Below are 20293 nucleotides of genomic sequence, written 5' to 3' on the forward strand. Positions count from 1 at the left end.
GAGAAAGCATGTGTCCGGTGAAGAGAAAATGTTGAGTTTCAGTTTAGTTAAAGAAGATCAAAGAAGAGTTTTATTGTGAAGTTTCTTTTCTCCCCCATTTGAGTTAACGCGGCCAATGAGGTATACAAGGTCATCTTTATGTTTATCAGCTTATAGCCTACAAGGTTAATGTACAATATATTTTATGTGTATGAACGCTAATGCTAATGCATTCGCATATGCTAATACAGAAATAACTTAGGAAGATATTGATGAATGAGGCCCATTGTTTTTGAAAAATGTAGTTGTATTGAAAACCAGCCTGTTCTCTATCGTTAACCATAAGAGTCGACAGTGCATACTGACAGTGTTTGTGCTTATGGGACAATGTAATACTAACCTAGCAGCTCTGTTTTGGGCAGTTCTCAAGAGACATTGGTCCATACACAATCATCATACAGACATGCAGTTGTCCCATGTCTCTTCTTTCATTGGCTAACTCCCTTGCATAGAACTCGCGTGCATGTGTGTGTGTGTAAGTGTTTAAGACATCAACCCTGATTGCAACTCAATAGCAGCTGAAACAACAGAATCTCCAGTTCTGGTGTTGTAATAGCTCCTCCCCCTAGGTGACAAGCAAATGGTCACCAAACCTCACGTCTCCATTTAGCCCTGTCAAACACTATCTCCTTTAAACAAACAAACCCCCAACATCTAGTCTTCAGCAACACAACGTCATGAACAAATACTCACCCTTCCCCCAGGGTAGCAAGATAAGCGTGGTGTTATCTAGAGTTCATTTGGTAAGGTCCCCCTTTCTGCTAGCAAGGGATGCTGAACACAGTATCATTTTATACAGAATAAAAGGTTACATCCTTAATTTCCCTGACACCAACCTTGAGAAACATCTCATCTGCCCCTCAGGCCAGCTCATTACCTGGGAGACGCACAACAAGGATCTGCTATCCAGACCAATCACCTCCCACAGAGGTCACAACCTCTCGGAATCTCAGGAACACTTTGAGCTCCTGCCCCCAAACAGGAAGTTACCCAAACCAAAAGTAACCCACACAGGAATATACCCAAACAGGAAGTTACCCAAACCGGAAGTAACCCAAACAGGAAGTTACCCAAACCGGAAGTTACCCAAACAGGAAGATACCCAAACTGCCCCTGGGGTCAGTCCTGGGGTCAGTGGGGCAGCTGGCCTCCCAGCTGGCCTCCCAGCTCCTGCAGCAGCTGGGAGGCCAGCTGGGTGATGTGTCTCCAGGCCTCCTGGATGTGGCACGACTCGGTGGTGCGGGCGCACACGGCGAAGCGCAGCACAAAGCGGCCAGACAGGCGACACGGCACCAGGTGGATCCTCCTGGCGTGGGTGATCTGCTTCAGAAGCTGCTCGTTCAGCTCGTTGGAGCCCTGAGAGGAACACACAGAACGTTGGAGCCCTGAGAGGAACACACAGAACGTTGGAGCCCTGAGAGGAACACACAGAACGTTGGATCCCTGAGAGGAACACACAGAACGTTGGAGCCCTGAGAGGAACACAGAACGTTGGAGCTCTGAGAGGAACACACAGAACGAGCCCTGAGAGGAACACACAGAACGTTGGAGCCCTGAGAGGAACACACAGAACGAGCCCTGAGAGGAACACACAGAACGTTGGAGCCCTGAGAGGAACACACAGAAAGTTGGAGCCCTGAGAGGAACACACAGAACGTTGGAGCTCTGAGAGGAACACACAGAACGTTGGAGCTCTGAGAGGAACACAGAAGGGAGTCAGGTGGCTGAGCGGTGAGGGAGTCGGGCTAGTAATCTGAAGGTTGCCAGTTCGATTCCCAGCCGTGCCAAATGACGTTGTGTCCTTGGGCAAGGCACTTCACCCTACTTGCTTCGGGGAGAATGTCCCTGTACTTACTGTAAGTCGCTCTGGATAAGAGCGTCTGCTAAATGACTAAATGTAAATGTAAATGTAGAACGTTGGAGCCCTGAGAGGAACACACAGAACGAGCCCTGAGAGGAACACACAGAACGTAGGAGCCCTGATAGGAACACACAGAACGTAGGAGCCCTGAAAGGAACACACAGAACGTAGGAGCCCTGAGAGGAACACACAAAACGTCTTTATCTCCTTCCAGTCCAGACCTCCTTCTAGTATAGTCCTACAGAAGAGTCTTACCAGTGTAATCCTATCATTCTAGCCCTATTGTAGACTTATACCAGTCTACTCCTACAGTCTAGACTTCCAATAGAGTCATTCCATTCTAGTCCTACAAGTCAAGCTCTACAGTAGAGTACTACAGTAGTCCTACCAGTCTAATCCTACAGTAGAATCCTACAGTCGAGTACTTCCATTCTAGCACGACAGTAGAGTCCTAAAAGTCTAGTCTTATAGTAAAGTCCTACAGTAGAGTCCTACCAGTCTAACTCTACAGTATAATCCTACAGTAGAGTCTTACTGCTCACAGTAAAGGTTCAGGGATCCATTCAAAGTTCCTTATCCAGAGATCGGGATGGGAAGAGTGGATCTTCTGGGTCAGGGGTGAGAGGGTCATAAACGCTATTCCTGTTGCCAGGGTTACCTTGAGTCTGAAGCAGACCAGACCCAGCACCACGTCAGCGCTGATCTCAAACCTCCGGTCGGCACGAACCAGGCCCTCGAACTCCCTGGCCAGGCCCACTTGCTGCCCAGAGAGGAAACACAACAAGGTGAAGGGCAGCGACAAGGAGCAGTGTGGTGGTGGTGATGATCTGATGGAGCAGTGTGGTGGTGGTGATGATCTGATGGAGCAGTGCGGTGGTGGTGATGATCTGATGGAGCAGTGTGGTGGTGGTGATGATCTGATGGAGCAGTTTGGTGGTGGTGGTGATGATCTGATGGAGCAGTGTGGTGGTGGTGATGATCTGATGGAGCAGTGTGGTGGTGGTGATGATCTGATGGAGCAGTGTGGTGTGGTGATGATCTGATGGAGCAGTGTGGTGGTGATAATCTGATGGAGCAGTGTGGTGGTGATGATGATCTGATGGAGCAGTGTGGTGGTTATGATCTGATGGAGCAGTGTGGTGGTGATGATCTGATGGAGCAGTGTGGTGGTGGTGATGATCTGATGGAGCAGTGTGGTGGTGGTGATGATCTGATGGAGCAGTGTGGTGTGGTGATGATCTGATGGAGCAGTGTGGTGGTGATGATCTGATGGAGCAGTGTGGTGGTGGTGATGATCTGATGGAGCAGTGTGGTGGTGGTGATGATCTGATGGAGCAGTGTGGTGGTGATGATCTGATGGAGCAGTGTGGTGTGGTGATGATCTGATGGAGCAGTGTGGTGGTGATGATCTGATGGAGCAGTGTGGTGGTGATGATGATCTGATGGAGCAGTGTGGTGGTGGTGGTGATGATCTGATGGAGCAGTGTGGTGGTGGTGATGATCTGATGGAGCAGTGTGGTGGTGGTGATGATCTGATGGAGCAGTGTGGTGTGGTGATGATCTGATGGAGCAGTGTGGTGGTGATAATCTGATGGAGCAGTGTGGTGTGGTGATGATCTGATGGAGCAGTGTGGTGGTGATGATCTGATGGAGCAGTGTGGTGGTGATGATCTGATGGAGCAGTGTGGTGGTGGTGATGATCTGATGGAGCAGTGTGGTGGTGGTGATGATCTGATGGAGCAGTGTGGTGTGGTGATGATCTGATGGAGCAGTGTGGTGGTGATGATCTGATGGAGCAGTGTGGTGGTGGTGATGATCTGATGGAGCAGTGTGGTGGTGGTGATGATCTGATGGAGCAGTGTGGTGGTGATGATCTGATGGAGCAGTGTGGTGTGGTGATGATCTGATGGAGCAGTGTGGTGGTGATGATCTGATGGAGCAGTGTGGTGGTGATGATGATCTGATGGAGCAGTGTGGTGGTGATGATCTGATGGAGCAGTGTGGTGGTGATGATCTGATGGAGCAGTGTGGTGGTGCTGATGATCTGATGGAGCAGTGTGGTGGTGGTGATGATCTGATGGAGCAGTGTGGTGGTGGTGATGATCTGATGGAGCAGTGTGGTGGTGATGATCTGATGGAGCAGTGTGGTGGTGGTGATGATCTGATGGAGCAGTGTGGTGGTGATGATCTGATGGAGCAGTGTGGTTGTGGTGATGATCTGATGGAGCAATGTGATGGTGATGATCTGATGGAGCAGTGTGGTGGTGGTGATGATCTGATGGAGCAGTGTAGTGGTGGTGATGATCTGATGGAGCAGTGTGGTGGTGGTGATGATCTGATGGAGCAGTGTGGTGGTGATGATCTGATGGAGCAGTGTGGTGGTGATGATGATCTGATGGAGCAGTGTGGTGGTTATGATCTGATGGAGCAGTGTGGTGGTGATGATCTGATGGAGCAGTGTGGTGGTGGTGATGATCTGATGGAGCAGTGTGGTGGTGGTGATGATCTGATGGAGCAGTGTGGTGTGGTGATGATCTGATGGAGCAGTGTGGTGGTGATGATCTGATGGAGCAGTGTGGTGGTGGTGATGATCTGATGGAGCAGTGTGGTGGTGGTGATGATCTGATGGAGCAGTGTGGTGGTGATGATCTGATGGAGCAGTGTGGTGTGGTGATGATCTGATGGAGCAGTGTGGTGGTGATGATCTGATGGAGCAGTGTGGTGGTGATGATGATCTGATGGAGCAGTGTGGTGGTGGTGGTGATGATCTGATGGAGCAGTGTGGTGGTGGTGATGATCTGATGGAGCAGTGTGGTGGTGGTGATGATCTGATGGAGCAGTGTGGTGTGGTGATGATCTGATGGAGCAGTGTGGTGGTGATAATCTGATGGAGCAGTGTGGTGTGGTGATGATCTGATGGAGCAGTGTGGTGGTGATGATCTGATGGAGCAGTGTGGTGGTGATGATCTGATGGAGCAGTGTGGTGGTGGTGATGATCTGATGGAGCAGTGTGGTGGTGGTGATGATCTGATGGAGCAGTGTGGTGGTGGTGATGATCTGATGGAGCAGTGTGGTGTGGTGATGATCTGATGGAGCAGTGTGGTGGTGGTGATGATCTGATGGAGCAGTGTGGTGGTGGTGATGATCTGATGGAGCAGTGTGGTGGTGGTGATGATCTGATGGAGCAGTGTGGTGGTGATGATCTGATGGAGCAGTGTGGTGTGGTGATGATCTGATGGAGCAGTGTGGTGGTGATGATCTGATGGAGCAGTGTGGTGGTGATGATGATCTGATGGAGCAGTGTGGTGGTGATGATCTGATGGAGCAGTGTGGTGGTGATGATCTGATGGAGCAGTGTGGTGGTGCTGATGATCTGATGGAGCAGTGTGGTGGTGGTGATGATCTGATGGAGCAGTGTGGTGGTGGTGATGATCTGATGGAGCAGTGTGGTGGTGATGATCTGATGGAGCAGTGTGGTGGTGGTGATGATCTGATGGAGCAGTGTGGTGGTGATGATCTGATGGAGCAGTGTGGTTGTGGTGATGATCTGATGGAGCAATGTGATGGTGATGATCTGATGGAGCAGTGTGGTGGTGGTGATGATCTGATGGAGCAGTGTAGTGGTGGTGATGATCTGATGGAGCAGTGTGGTGGTGGTGATGATCTGATGGAGCAGTGTGGTGGTGATGATCTGATGGAGCAGTGTGGTGGTGGTGATGATCTGATGGAGCAGTGTGGTGGTGATGATGATCTGATGGAGCAATGTGGTGGTGATGATCTGATGGAGCAGTGTGGTGGTGGTGATGATCTGATGGATCAGTGTGGTGGTGGTGATGATCTGATGGAGCAGTGTGGTGGTGGTGATGATCTGATGGAGCAATGTGGTGGTGGTGATGATCTGATGGAGCAGTGTGGTGCTGGTGGTGATGATCTGATGGAGCAGTGTGGTGGTGGTGATGATCTGATGGAGCAGTGTGGTGGTGATGATCTGATGGAGCAGTGTGGTGGTGATGATCTGATGGAGCAGTGTGGTGGTGGTGGTGATGATCTGATGGAGCAGTGTGGTGGTGGTGGTGATGATCTGACAAAGCAATGTGGTGGTGGTGATGATCTGATGGAGCAGTGTGGTGGTGGTGATCTGATGGGTGATGTTCAGTGTGGGGGAGAAGGGGAAGGGGGAGACAGGAGGGAGGAGAAGGAGAGGTAGTTGGGGGGCAGCAGAGAGACAGGAGGGAGGAGGGGGAGACAGGAGGGGGAGGAGGGGGAGACAGGAGGGGGAGGATGGGGAGATAGGAGGGAGGAGGGAGGAGGGGGAGACAGAAGGGAGGAGGGGGAGGGAGGAGGGGGAGACAGGAGGGAGGAGGAGAGGTAGGTGGGGGGCAGCAGAGAGGGAGGAGGGGGAGACAGGAGGGAGGAGGGGAGACAGGAGAGAGGAGGGGGAGACAGGAGGGGGAGGAGGGGGAGACAGGAGGGAGGAGGGGGAGACAGGAGGGAGGAGGAGAGGTAGTTGGGGGGCAGCAGAGAGACAGGAGGGAGGAGGGGGAGACAGGAGAGAGGAGGAGGAGAGGTAGTTGGGGGGCAGCAGAGAGATAGGAGGGAGGATGGGAGACAGGAGGGAGGAGGGGGAGACAGGAGGGAGGAGGGGGAGACAGGAGGGAGGAGGGGAGACAGGAGAGAGGAGGGGGAGACAGGAGAGAGGAGGGGGAGATAGGAGGGAGGAGGGGAGACAGGAGGGAGGAGGGGGAGACAGGAGGGAGGAGGGGGAGACAGGAGGGAGGAGGGGAGACAGGAGAGAGGAGGGGGAGACAGGAGGGAAAAGGGGGAGACAGGAGGGAGGAGGGGAGACAGGAAAGAGGAGGGGGAGATAGGAGGGAGGAGGGGGAGACAGGAGGGAGGAGGGGGAGATAGAAGGGAGGAGGGGAGATAGGAGGGAGGAGAGGGAGACAGGAGGGGGAGGAGGGGGAGATAGGAGGGAGGAGGGGGAGATAGGAGGGAGGAGGGGGAGATAGGAGGGAGGAGGGGAGATAGGAGGGAGGAGAGGTAGGTGGGGGGCAGCAGAGAGACAGGAGGGAGGAGGGGGATACAGGAGGGGGAGGAGGGGGAGGGAGGAGGGGGAGACAGGAGGGAGGAGGGGGAGACAGGAGGGAGGAGGGGAGACAGGAGAGAGCAGCACCTTGCGAATGTGAGCCTGGAGGCCTGAGAGTCCGTACAGCCGGAACACAAACCACATCTTCAGGGAGCGGAACCTCCTACCCAGAGGGATCTGCCAGTGCTGCGGAGGAGGGGGAGGGGGGGGGGAAAGGTCAGAGGTCACATAAACAGACAGAAAATTATTATATTTACAAAGTAAAGACATACAAACATACTTACACATTAAACTTGTCAATTAAGTAATGTGAATATATTAAATCAGTACATTTTTGTGTAGAAAAAGATAAATATAAGGGAAATTAATGTTTTTTTGTTTCTTTTTGCCCCCTTAAGCTCCAGCAAATTCTGAATTTGGTTTGTTAAGGATGCATCTTACCCTGTAGTCTGTCACAAGCCCTGCAAATGAAACATGGCATAGTTTAGTACACCAGACAACACACACAGCTCCTGCTACAAAGCTGGGACCAGGGAGAGGAGAGGATGAGAGGAGGGGATGAGGGGATGAGAGGAGAGGATGAGGGGAGTGGATGAGAGGAGGGGATGAGAGGATCAGAGGAAAGGAGGGGATGAAGGGATGAGATGATGAGAGGAGAGGATGAGGGGAGAGGATAGGATGAGGGGAGAGGATGAGAGGAGAGGATGGGTGGGAGAGAGTGCGAGGGTGAGTGAGAGAGTGGGAGGGTGAGTGAGAGAGTGGGAGGGTGAGTGAGAGAGTGGGAGGGTGAGGGAGAGGGTGAGAGAGTGGGAGGGTGAGGGAGAGAGAGTGGGAGGGTGATAGAGTGGGAGGGTGAGGGAGAGAGAGTGGGAGGGTGATAGAGTGGGAGGGTGAGGGAGAGAGTGGGAGTGTCAGAAAAAATTAAGATGTAACCTTCTATACTGTATAAAATTGATACTGTGTTCAGCATTCAGGCAAAGAGAGGCTTACCCCAAAATCTGAACTCTGGGTAACACTAGGCTTACGTAAACAAGGGGACCTGGGCTTGACCACTATCTTATTGGAGGGGCCATAAAAGAGTTAATCATGTGGTCAAACTTAGAGGGGTCAGAGAGCGCACACACACACTCACACGCACACACTCAAACACGCAAGCACACACACGCACAAGGTCTATGCAAGGGAGCCAATGAAAGGAGAGCCATGTGACAGTTGTATGAACCAATGACTGTGAAGAGGGGTTCTGTTTAAATAGGAAGCTAGCGCAACATTCTACCAGACAAACTTTGTATCATCATGGCGTGTGATGTTATGTCTCCTTGCGGTCGCAAGCAATAAAGCGTTTCTTAACTTCTTCATCGACTGACAATCGACTGTGCAATGCTTGATAGATTAACATTTCTGACAGGGAGGGTGAGTGAGAGAGTGGGAGGGTGAGTCAGAGAGTGAGAGGGTGAGGGAGAGAGTGGGAGGGTGAGTGAGAGAGTGTGAGGGTGAGTCAGAGAGTGGGAGGGTGAGGGAGAGAGTCGGAGGGTGAGGGAGAGAGTGGGAGGGTGAGTCAGAAAATGGGAGGGTGAGGGAGAGAGTCGGAGGGTGAGTGAGAGAGTGGGAGGGTGAGTGAGAGAGTGGGAGGGTGAGTCAGAGAGTGGGAGGGTGAGGGAGAGAGTGGGAGGGTGAGTCAGAGAGTGGGAAGGTGAGGGAGAGAGTGGGAGGGTGAGGGAGAGAGTGGGAGGGTGAGTCAGAGAGTGGGAGGGTGAGGGAGAGAGTGGGAGGTTGAGTGTGAGAGAAAGAGTGGGAGGGTGAGTGGGAGAGTGGGAGGGTGAGTGAGAGAATGGGAGGGTGAGTCAGAGAGTGGGAGGGTGAGGGAGAGAGTGGGAGGGTGAGTGAGAGAGTGGGAGGGTGAGGGAGAGAGTGGGAGGGTGAGTGAGAGGGTGGGAGGGAGGGTGAGTGAGTGAGAGAGTGGGAGGGTGAGTGAGAGAGTGGGAGGGTGAGTGACAGGGTGAGTGACAGGGTGAAAGTGAGGGTGAGTGGGAGGGTATGAGGGGGAGGGTGGGTAAGAAGGTGGGAGGTTGAGTGACAGGATGAGTGAGAGGGTGAGTGACAGGGTGAAAGTGAGGATGAGTGACAGGGTGAAAGTGAGGGTAATGTAGCTTGCTGCCTTCTCCATCTGTGACATGTCAGCAAACATGAATACTTGCTGCATCTCTGACACACCTGCAACGTTTTGTTCCAGGGACAACATTGCCTTGAGAAGAACAGGCCTTGTGTCTACGTGGGAGGGAATAACCTATAATCTCAGCTGTTCTGGCTGTCAGATAGTCCTGGTCTCCCTGAGAGGCTGATCTGGCTGTCAGATAGTCCTGGTCTCCCTGAGAGGCTGATCTGGCTGTCAGATAGTCCTGGTCTCCCTGAGAGGATGATCTGGCTGTCAGATAGTCCTGGTCTCCCTGAGAGGATGATCTGGCTGTCAGATAGTCCTGGTCTCCCTGAGAGGCTGATCTGGCTGTCAGATAGTCCTGGTCTCCCTGAGAGGCTGTTCTGGCTGTCAGATAGTCCTGGTCTCCCTGAGAGGCTGTTCTTGTTGTCAGATAGTCCTGGTCTCCCTGAGAGGCTGATCTGGCTGTCAGATAGTCCTGGTCTCCCTGAGAGGATGATCTGGCTGTCAGATAGTCCTGGTCTCCCTGAGAGGATGATCTGGCTGTCAGATAGTCCTGGTCTCCCTGAGAGGATGATCTGGCTGTCAGATAGTCCTGGTCTCCCTGAGAGGATGATCTGGCTGTCAGATAGTCCTGGTCTCCCTGAGAGGCTGTTCTGGCTGTCAGATAGTCCTGGTCTCCCTGAGAGGATGAGAGGCTGGGAGAGTCTTCACCAATAACAGAGTCGCTGTCAGGGGGCTGGGGGGAGGAGGGGTCCACATGATGGCCACAGGCTGACTCAGCGGTTAGGAGGTGGTGGAGATGATTGGCTGGGTTCTGGTGGCATTGGTATTGAGATAAAGGTGATTGACTGGGTTCTGGGTGAGGCTGGTAATCAGATCAATGTGATTGGCTGCGTTCTGGCGACACCAGTGATCAGCTGAAGGTGATTGGCTGTGTTCTGATGGTAATCAGATGAAGGTGCTGTGCACACACCAAAGCCATGCTAACAGTGTTGAGTGTTCGTGGATGCAGGTTGACCCCCTGGTCTGCTGGTGACCCCAAGGCCAGCTAGCAGCATCCGTTCTGGGACGTCTATCAGGGACCCTAACCCAGGGCCACATACATACCACACGTGGGGAATATACACACCAAATAACTCATCTAATCGAAACGTTAATTATGTAGACTTTTACTAGCATTGTCACAGGGGAATTCACAGCTGTCCACAGATCAGCAGCTCTAACCAATGAAACCTTTAAAAGATGACGAGGACAGCATTGAAAACGGGGAATAGGAGTTGTTGTTCTAATAGCTCAAACCAACCTGACTCCTGGTTTTCATGTCTGAGATAAAGAGGATCCAACTTGAAGGCCCCGATGATGTCAGACCTCTTCTTCACCCTGCAGACAGACGGACAGAGAGACAGGCAGAGTGTGAGACAAGCAGAGAGACGATAGGCAGGCAGGCAGAAGGGAGAGACAGAGAGACAGACAGACGGACGGACAGAGAGACAGACAGGCAGGCAGACAGAGTGTGAGACAAGCAGAGAGACGATAGGCAGGCAGAGAGAGAGAAACAGACAGGCAGACAGGCAGAGTGTGAGACAAGCAGAGAGACGATAGGCAGGCAGAGAGATACATAGAGACAGACAGGCAGAGTGTGAGACAAGCAGAGAGACAATAGGCAGGCAGAGAGAGAGAGACAGAGAGGCAGACTGGAAGACAGACAAACAGGCAGGCAGGCAGACAAAGAGTAACCATAAATAATATTCCTAATTCTTACTAACTGACATAGTAAAGATCAAAGCGATTTAACAACCATATCTAAAGTATACAGGCATGCAGAGTGTGAGACAGGCAGAGAGAGAAACAGACAGACAGACAGGCAGGCAGGCAGGCAGAGAGACAGGCAGGCAGGCAGGCAGGCAGGCAGAGAGACAGACAGACCGGAAGACAGACAGACAGACCGGAAGACAGACAGACAGGCAGACTAAGAGTAACCATAAATAATATTCATAATTCTTACTAACTGACATACTAAATATCAAAGCGATGAAACAACCATGTCTACAGTCTACAACTGTACCACGTTATAATACAGCATTCCAAAGGCCATCTTGATGAAGCACAATCAATCTGAATCGGGTCTTAAAGATCCTGTAAAGTGGAATTGAAAACGAGTTTTAAGTTCACCACACCACAGAACAATGTGTTATTAACTACCCATCCAAATTCGAATGAAAAAAAACACTTCTCTGCTTGAGACTGGGGGGGCGTGTCGCCTGAAGGAGCTGAAGCTCCGCCCCAGATAATGGACGCTACGTCAAGCCGAACAAAACAGAAATTAGAATTTATTTCTTCAATGAGTGAAATATACAGATGCATATAAATGAAATGTTCCCCTGAGCTTTAACACAGGAGTAAAAATGGACACCAGAGACAGCATACAGTGAACTACTTCTAGCACATTAGCTACCATTTCACCAAAATAACATCATTCTACACCGAGTAGCCTAATATCAAATTAGCAGTTTGCACTAACTCATAGCAGAGATACCTCTGGAAAAGTTATCTAGTATAATTATAACAAGCACACAGAACTGAGTGATGAACTGCTGGCGGCGGTGGAGGGTCCAGGTGCGACCGGGAGGAGGAACGGACGGGAGGGCAATGCTCTGTACGGCTCCGTGCTTCAAGAGAAGCCGTGTGTTCCTGAACCCCGTCTGTCTCTGGTCCATGTTAAAACTATCCGCTGTGAAATGGTCACTGCACAGGCGGCTGTTGGAGTTGATGCGAAGCTTTCCATCAGCGTGGCTCTTCACAAAATCAATCCACCTATTTTTCCTTTCCTCATCACTATGGAAATTAAATAGTGTTGCAGCGCAGCTGAAGTTCTTGCATCCAGGGAAGATGCAGTTGCGGGTGGAGGGAGACATCCTGAAGCTAGCTAGCTAGCTGATGTAGGCTACAATAACAATACAGCAGGAGGAGCCATTCAGTGATCTGACGTAGATCGGTCAAAGTGACGTAGATCATTTATTGGCTCCGCCCATTAAAAACTGATCTGAAAACGGAAGAGAAACTGTTCTACGGTCTAACTCCACATTTCAGTTCGACGTTTTTGCGCTTTGCACATGCTTTCAGGAACTCATTTCACACCTATACAATGTACTGAGAAGCAAAACATGGAATTTTCTTTACATGATCTTTAAAACGTCCTAGAATAGCAACAATAGCACACGAATTCACATCCAATCAGATTCCCTGAGCATAATTCACATCCAATCAGATTCCCTGAGCATAATTCACATCCAATCAGATTCCCTGAGCTTTATTCACATCCAATCAGATTCACTGAGCATAATTCACATCCAATCAGATTCACTAAGCAAAAACCAGGAAATTAGATGCTGAGTCATCTTCCCAGACAGAACCACACAGACTCTACATCAACCAACATGGTTGTGTGAAACATCTTCATGTCTTCCTCTGACAACCAGACTGTCTCTGATGTGTGGCATGACAGCTACTGTCTAGGTTTTATAAGGGCAGTTGGAACACATTGCAGGAGTTGAATATAAGTCAAAGAGTTAAAAAAATGATACTAATTGAATGCTGAAATTACTATAGCAACGCTCGCTCTTCTGGCCTACCTGCATGTGATAAAAAAAAAATGCTTTTGCCATGTCGGATGAACAATAATATTTTCAGAGTCCAACCCTGAACCAAATACTTCTCGAAGTATACTATTAAACCTGTTAATGATATACCCAGCATTAAGGGGGCAAATGATCTGTCAGTTCCACAGCTCTACATGAAACAAGTACAAATATGTCAAAGTTCCCTAAAGAGTTCATTGAGTCTGTACCTGAAATTCAAACTGTATCTTTGGTAGTGCCAGATGTTCACTCTAACAGTTGAGCACCAGCAATAACATAGACAGACAAACACTCGATCTTCTGTGTGAACAACACTGTTGAGGATAGGCCCTTCAAAACGACCTCAATATCTGTTTATGTTTGAGAATATTTCAGAAATAGATGATAACGAATAGATGATGAATGCAGACAGACTGTTTCAGACAATTGTTCATTTCTGGCCAGTCGTAGTCGTGGTTGTAGCAATATTGATGTGACGTCACACAGGAAACGGATATAAGATGAAGCGGCACTGAATGCACACATGCACTGTATGTAGATCTAGAGGTGGTGGAGCATGTCAATAAAGTTTGTTAACTATATCACTTTGTCTGTCGTGACTAACCAACAAAGCATATTGAAACAGTGGTAACATCCGCAGCGAGTGTCCAGTTTGTTAGGGGGTTTGGACGGATGGTAAAGAATATATTGTGCTTATTAAAGTTATGCATTGTGCTTATTAAAGTTATGAACTTAGAAGTGTGCTCAGGCTTAAACATTGGGTCTCACACTGAGTGTGGGAAGCAGGCTGTTCTTTGTGTCTCTATATCTTCATTTTCAGAAACAACCTTGAAACTGGGTGGAGATGGCACCCGAGCAGGTGGGACGCGTAGGCAAGAACAACTCCCTGATGCACGAGAGAACAAGCTCAACCCTTTTTTGATACTTGTGTTTTCAATTGCATTGTATATGATATGCTGGGGCAGGGAAAGATAGCCAGTTGGACTTCGTGAACCAGCCCAAACTCTGTTGCGGGTAGGGAAACGTAGACAACCCCAGAGCTCTGTACTTGTTGATTTCCAACTGCTGCATTAAAGCTGATATTATGGGACCTCTGCGACTCCAGACCACTCTTTCTAGAACACAGATTTGTGTCATTGAATACTATCATTGGGTGTGCTCAAGCCTTCGGCGAGAGCACAACCTTTGTTCTCTCACATATATATTTATTATTGTTTATTTTCGCCCCCCTAAAACTCAGTCAATATTTGGCCTACATAGACAACCTAGGTGTCAAAAGTTTCGTCTTGGTAGCGATTGAGTTGCTTCTATTGGGATTTACGTTCCGTTGCATGGTTTAGGCTCAAGTTAAGTTTTTGTGGCGAAAAGTGAAGCTAACGGTGGCTAATTTGCTAGCCACAGTCACTGACGTTACTAACGTCACTACGTCACTAACGTCACGAAAACACGCGTGACTACCTGTAGCAGAACAGTCGTTTCGCATCTGTTAACTTGGGGGATAGCTAGGCTAACTATAGCTTTACTGCAAGGCAGCTGCAGAAACGCCACAGGTAAAGAGGCCAGGGTGATAACTATTTACTCATTTTACTTTGTGATGTGAAACACAATTGTGAAATGTAATGTACAATATTAGCTGATATTATTAAGGAAGTAGGCCCACATCTACTTTCGGAAACGGTAGTCTACTATTTCACTGAAGCATTAGCATCATGACATTAGCCTCTGTTGCCCGGGCAACACATACTACTGTGGTCTATGATGCATCTGTTTTCAATCGTTAAAATATACATTCCTCACAAATACATTTTCGTTGTAGGATTTATTATGACATTACATTACAAGTAAACGATTTGTTGGTGACATTATCATTACCTGTGGTTTCAAACCAGTGTTGCTCACTGCAATGCTGTAGCCTACGTGAGACACACTACAAAAACATCTACACAGCTGTAGGAAGTCAAACGGCGACAGAACATGTTCGGCACTCCCCTTACTTAAATCAAGTCTTTCAATAGGTGAAACTATCTGACTACTAACCTGAACTTCATTGCCACAGCCTAAACTTTGTCAATCTGTTCAAGAAAATAATTAATAAAAATGTATAATTAATTTCAGCCTAAACCGTACAACGGAACGTTAGATCGAATTCAACCAACGCAATCGCTACTGTACCAAGACGAACACAGCAGTAGTCTAGTACTGTACTGTAGTAGAATTTACCGGGGCAGCTTCTCCACACAGGGCTATATCGCATTTTGCGTTGTTACTGACAATGATCGCTACCAGTGAGCTTTTTTATGAATGAGCGATTTTCCACTAAATAAATGTCAAGCTTATTTACGTTTTTTGGGGGCATATTTTCAGTTAGCAGATGGTACTGTTTGAATCGCGATTCCATCTTCTACTGCCGGTAACGTCGTAGAATAATCTTCAAAGGGGGTTCTTTATTCATGAATGCAATATGAGTAGGCTACATGCCTGCAATATCACGAGAAGGGAAAACTTTAACTTAGGGAGTCAGGTGGCTGAGCGGTGAGGGAGTCGGACTAGTAATTCGAAGGTTGCCAGTTCGATTCCCGGTCATGCCAACTAACGTTGTGTCCTTGGGCAAGGCACTTCACCCTACTTGCCTCGGGGGAATGTCCCTGTACTTACTGTAAGTCGCTCTGGATAAGAGCGTCTGCTACATGACTAAATGTCAAATGTAAAAGGACGTTTAAGTCATAGAGATTAGGTCAATTTTTACACCGGTCTGCCAAATGTATTCGTTGATTCAGCTATGAGGCTGCCTCTTGCAGGGGAAATGAGAAGACATCATATTTCATTCTACACTTCACTCGTATTTTGAGTTGTAAATAATCAATCAGAAAACAAAAGAATACTTGATTGATAGGCTCCCAATTTGATAGGAGCTCTGAAAAAGAGCAGTTCTGAGCATCAAAAAAAGATGCTTTTAAATCTATGTAATATTTATAAAGTAGGCCCTATGCATTTTTATATAAAATATACCAAATATCAGTTGTAAAAATGTCATTAAAAAACGGACCCCTGTGCAACTGAAGCAAGCAAGCAAGCACACCCTACAATTTCCCAGAAATTGTACCCTCTCTAGTCACATATTGGAATAGACACAGATATATGAATCCTTCCATGGGCTGATGGTTTTGCGGAACCTTAGTCCTGTTCTAACTTTGACTATGGCAATGTTTACACAGCTAGCAGTAGGTCTGGAAGCAGAACAAACATTCATGTTTCTGTGCAGTTACAGTTTTACAACTAACCTTTTAAACTGACTGGTGTTCGCCATCTCGTCTTTTGAGATGACAGCTAGTGCTAACTCTCCAAGTCAAGTCACCGAGTCAGGTGGATGTTGGACGGGAGATCTTACCACATCGTAGAGCAGTCGAAGTTCACCAGGAGCCATTTGTGTGGGTTGAAGTTAAAGGAATCCGCAAACTAAAAACAAACATACAAAACACACACACAACTTGATGTAAAAACAAGTTTCAGAACGTTTTGCATAACGACTTGAGATCAAACCTCCCTTGTTCACTTCCTGTTGGAGAGTCCCTCTCACTCTCTCTCTCTCCCCCTCTCCTTCTCTCTTATTATTTATGCCACGTGGAAAGCGGATGGCGGTGGTCATATGTTTTCTGGCGTTGTAAAAACAGTTTCTTTGTGCTTGCGCATATTTGTGTGTGCGCAAGTGTGTGAGAGTGTGCAAGTGTTTGTGTATGCTTTAGTATGTGTTTGTCTGTGTGCGTGGATGTGTGTGTGTGTGTGCACATGCGGGTGTGCCTGTGTTTGTTCTCGAGTGTGTGTGTGTCTTGTGTGTGTGCATGAGCGTGTTAGCCTCCCCACCTCAACTCCATCCAGCAAGGGTCTGAACTCTGGGCAGATGAAGGCGCTGCCGGCGTACGCAGCATCGATGTGCATCCAGACCTGCTCCTCGTTGCCTGTGTGAACACCGTGCGTTACTGCACACGCAAGCACACGCAAGCACATGCGCTGCTGCGCCGGTTAAAAACGCTGTAAACCTTACATATCGGCCCGAGTTCCATGAGTCTGTCGAAGGCGCAGGAAGGAGTGGTACCGAGTGTGGCGCAGAACTGAAACACAGACAGAAACACTGCATCACATTTCAAACTGTTCATTTAACATCTGTTGAATAAGCTTTTATCCACAGCAGAATACAAGTAGTGGATGTAGAATGGAGCGCAGAAAATCAAGGATCAGAAGTGCGTAGTTCTTACAGTACTTCGGTGGTCAGACTCAAGTTAGGGTCTGTGGTTGTCAGGCACAGTGCAAAGTAACCTCATCTCATCTCCAACAGGCAGGACAAAACTAAAATATCTCTATTGTGACGCAACTATGAGTTCTCACTGTGCAATAATATCTCAGTGGACCAGGTGCATCTGGGGGAAAAAAGCTCAAATCAAACTAACGAACGAATCAAATTAATTACGATATCCAGTGCACCTTAATTGTTGTGAGGCACACTTAGTCTGGTACGAACTGCTTAATTGTGAGGAACCACACTTCTGCTGCAGGTACGAATGCAGTTCTAAATGTCAGTTGTGAAACAGTTGGACAGGCTTGACCCTTGTTCAAGCCTGTGTCTGTCTGTGGTCACATCTCTGTTATCAGATCCAGGTCATTAGGTTGGTCGAAGAGAGCTGATAGGAAACAACATTAGCCTTTACAGAGCTGCAGGCCATGGAAACACCAGGCCATGCTGGGAAACCATGTCCTTTACAGAGCTGCAGGCCATGGAAACACCAGACCATGCTGGGAAACCATGTCCTTTACAGAGCTGCAGGCCATGGAAACACCAGACCATGCTGGGAAACCATGTCCTTTACAGAGCTGCAGGCCATGGAAACACCAGACCATGCTGGGAAACCATGTCCTTTACAGAGCTGCAGGCCATGGAAATGTGACGGTATGTAACAGACGTAGCCACGCTCCGTCACAACAAGGTGTCGTTCGCCACTCGCTGGTCTCGAACGCACAACCTCTGAATTCCCAAGCACGACCACTACCAGCTACGCCAAAGAAAAGCTAGCTATTCGTTGACGCGGGTGGCCTGTTACATACCTGAGGAGTGAGTTTCACAGGTTCACACCCGTTACAGAAACACCAGACCATGCTGGGAGACCATGTCCCTTTCTACTGAGGACACAGAGAACAGCTGCTTTTCTGTGTGTGTGTGTGTGTGTGTGTGTATATATAAATATGACACTGTATGCCAAAAATACCAGAATGTCCTATTACATCCGGTAGCATTTTTCAGTATTCAAGATGCTTTACTGGATATTCACAATCCTTTGTGCAGTCGGGTTTCTCTCTCCCAGGACTCTCCTGATACTCCCGTTCACAAACCCAGGGGTTAAGAAAGGGATGAGTGTCCTTACAAAAAAGGGGATGAGTCCAGCTTTCTTGTCATCGTCCAGCAGCTTCCGGAAGGTCTCGCCCTGCACCGCGTAGCTGTCGTCCGAGGCAACCTTCTTCATCTGCACGCCACCAATCAGACCGGCTCGTTCCACGGATGAATGGGACTGCAGAAAGGAGTAGGGTTAGAGTGAGATGCTAGTGTACAGACAGGAGTGCAGACAGGAGTAGGGTTAGAGTGAGATGCTAGTGTACAGACAGGAGTGCAGACAGGAGTAGGGTTAGAGTGAGATGCTAGTGTACAGACTGGAGTGCAGACAGGAGTAGGGTTAGAGTGAGATGCTAGTGTACAGACAGGAGTGCAGACAGGAGTAGGGTTAGAGTGAGATGCTAGTGTACAGACAGGAGTGCAGACAGGAGTAGGGTTAGAGTGAGATGCTAGTGTACAGACAGGAGTGCAGACAGGAGTAGGGTTAGAGTGAGATGCTAGTGTACAGACTGGAGTGCAGACAGGAGTAGGGTTAGAGTGAGATGCTAGTGTACAGACTGGAGTAAGGAACTGAAATATTTTCCTTCACACCATGATAGAACCGAGTGTGTTGTCCTAAAGCTGATCTGTTTTAGACTAGCAGCATTTCAAAGTGTGAAATCAACCCCAGGAGTGTTCATTTTAATCGCTAAGTGTTCAGATGGGTCCACCCTCATGAGATCCACCTGTATAAACACTCCTGGTGTTATGTAAATGAACTCTTTCAAATGTGCTTCTTCCAGTACAGCAGTGTGAGCCGGTTTCCCCAGCTCCTGGGAGTGCTACAGCAAGGGAAGTCCCAAGCAGACCGCATCCCTGAAAGGTTGTGGTGTACCTCAGGCAGAGTCCTGCCCTGGCCTCTGACCAGCAGGGGCAGCCTGCGTCATCCTCACCCCCACAACCCCATCAGCCCGAGGCCGGGGCCAGGGCCAGGGCTGGGGACAGCCAGGTGGAGGGAAGAAAACAAACATGGCCGACGCTGTGATCCGTCTCAGACGACCCATGTGAACGTCAGTGAAAATGGAAAAAGGCAGGCGAATACTTCCATGTTTAAGCTCAACTGCCTTCACTAATAGCCTACAGGAAGCCTGTCTCACCTGGTCCGAGGCGTAGGCCACCAGCTTGGACATGATGTCAGCCTCCGAGCGCTCTGGGTCGGTGGCCTGGACGAGTCGCACCGCACGGCAGCGAGCCGCCAGTAGAGCCATCAGAGTAGCCTCACAGGCCGTGCCCTGGAGGAGGAGGGGTGGAGAGGAGAGGAGGTAAGGTGAAGAGAGGAGAGGGGAGGTGAAGAGAGGAAAGGCGGTGAAGAGAGGAGAGGCGGAGGATGAGAGGAGGTAAGGTGAGGTGATGGGAGGGGAGAGACCGTAGAGAGGAGAGACAGTAGGAAGGAGAGACAGTAGAGAGGAGAGACAGTAGGAAGGAGAGACAGTAGAGGGGAGAGACAGTAGAGAGTAGAGAGGAGAGACAGTAGAGAGGAGAGGACAGTAGAGAGGACAGGACAGTATCCAAAGCGACTTCCAAGAGAGAGGTTTACTAAAAGTGCAATGAACAACGTCATAAACAACGAGATAGCCCCAAAAAGGCTTTTGCAGGCCTTTGTAGTCAACTACATGACGTCAACTACCCGAGCTCAGTTCACAATTCAAGGTTCCTATGTCTAAACCCAAAATTATGTTATTAAGAAGTTATTTGTCCGTGGGATGAAAGTAAATATCTGCAAAATAACTTTAACTAGTTTTGAAATGATGTGTTTTAACAGAACATTTTGGTGAAAATGTTATTAATATTTGTAAAAAATAGTATTTTTTGTGAATTTTTAAGTAACAACATTTGGCTGTAATTTTTATGTAAAACTAGAGAGGGTACAATTTCTGGGGAAATTGTAGGGTGTGCTTGCTTGCGTCGGTTGCACAGGGGTCCGTTTTTGAATGACATTTTTACAACTGATATTTCTGCATACTTATTATTTATAAAGATTACATAGATTTAGAAGCATTTTTTTTGCTGCTCATTTACAACTGAAAATACGAGTGAAGTGTAGAATGAAATAGATGTATTCTCATTTCCCCTGCAAGAGGCAGCCTCAACG

General features: G+C 48.6%; 1 protein-coding gene across 1 annotated transcript; it reads right to left on the bottom strand.

The window, feature by feature from the left end:
• Window positions 1-1170: 1170 nt before the first annotated feature.
• LOC136944388 (aromatic-L-amino-acid decarboxylase-like) lies at window positions 1171-19439 on the bottom strand (the record flags this gene model as incomplete). The annotated part of the gene is made up of 10 exons (XM_067238136.1): window positions 1171-1395; window positions 2559-2660; window positions 7074-7172; window positions 7428-7447; window positions 10448-10524; window positions 16171-16238; window positions 16644-16738; window positions 16825-16891; window positions 18197-18340; window positions 19299-19439. Coding segments are annotated over 10 exons (1038 nt in total), but the record flags the coding sequence as incomplete, so codon positions are not given.
• Between the last annotated feature and the right edge of the window lie 854 nt (window positions 19440-20293).

The sequence above is a fragment of the Osmerus mordax genome, chromosome 6 (genome assembly GCF_038355195.1).
Source record: "Osmerus mordax isolate fOsmMor3 chromosome 6, fOsmMor3.pri, whole genome shotgun sequence".
NCBI classification, from domain to species: Eukaryota; Metazoa; Chordata; class Actinopteri; order Osmeriformes; family Osmeridae; genus Osmerus; species Osmerus mordax.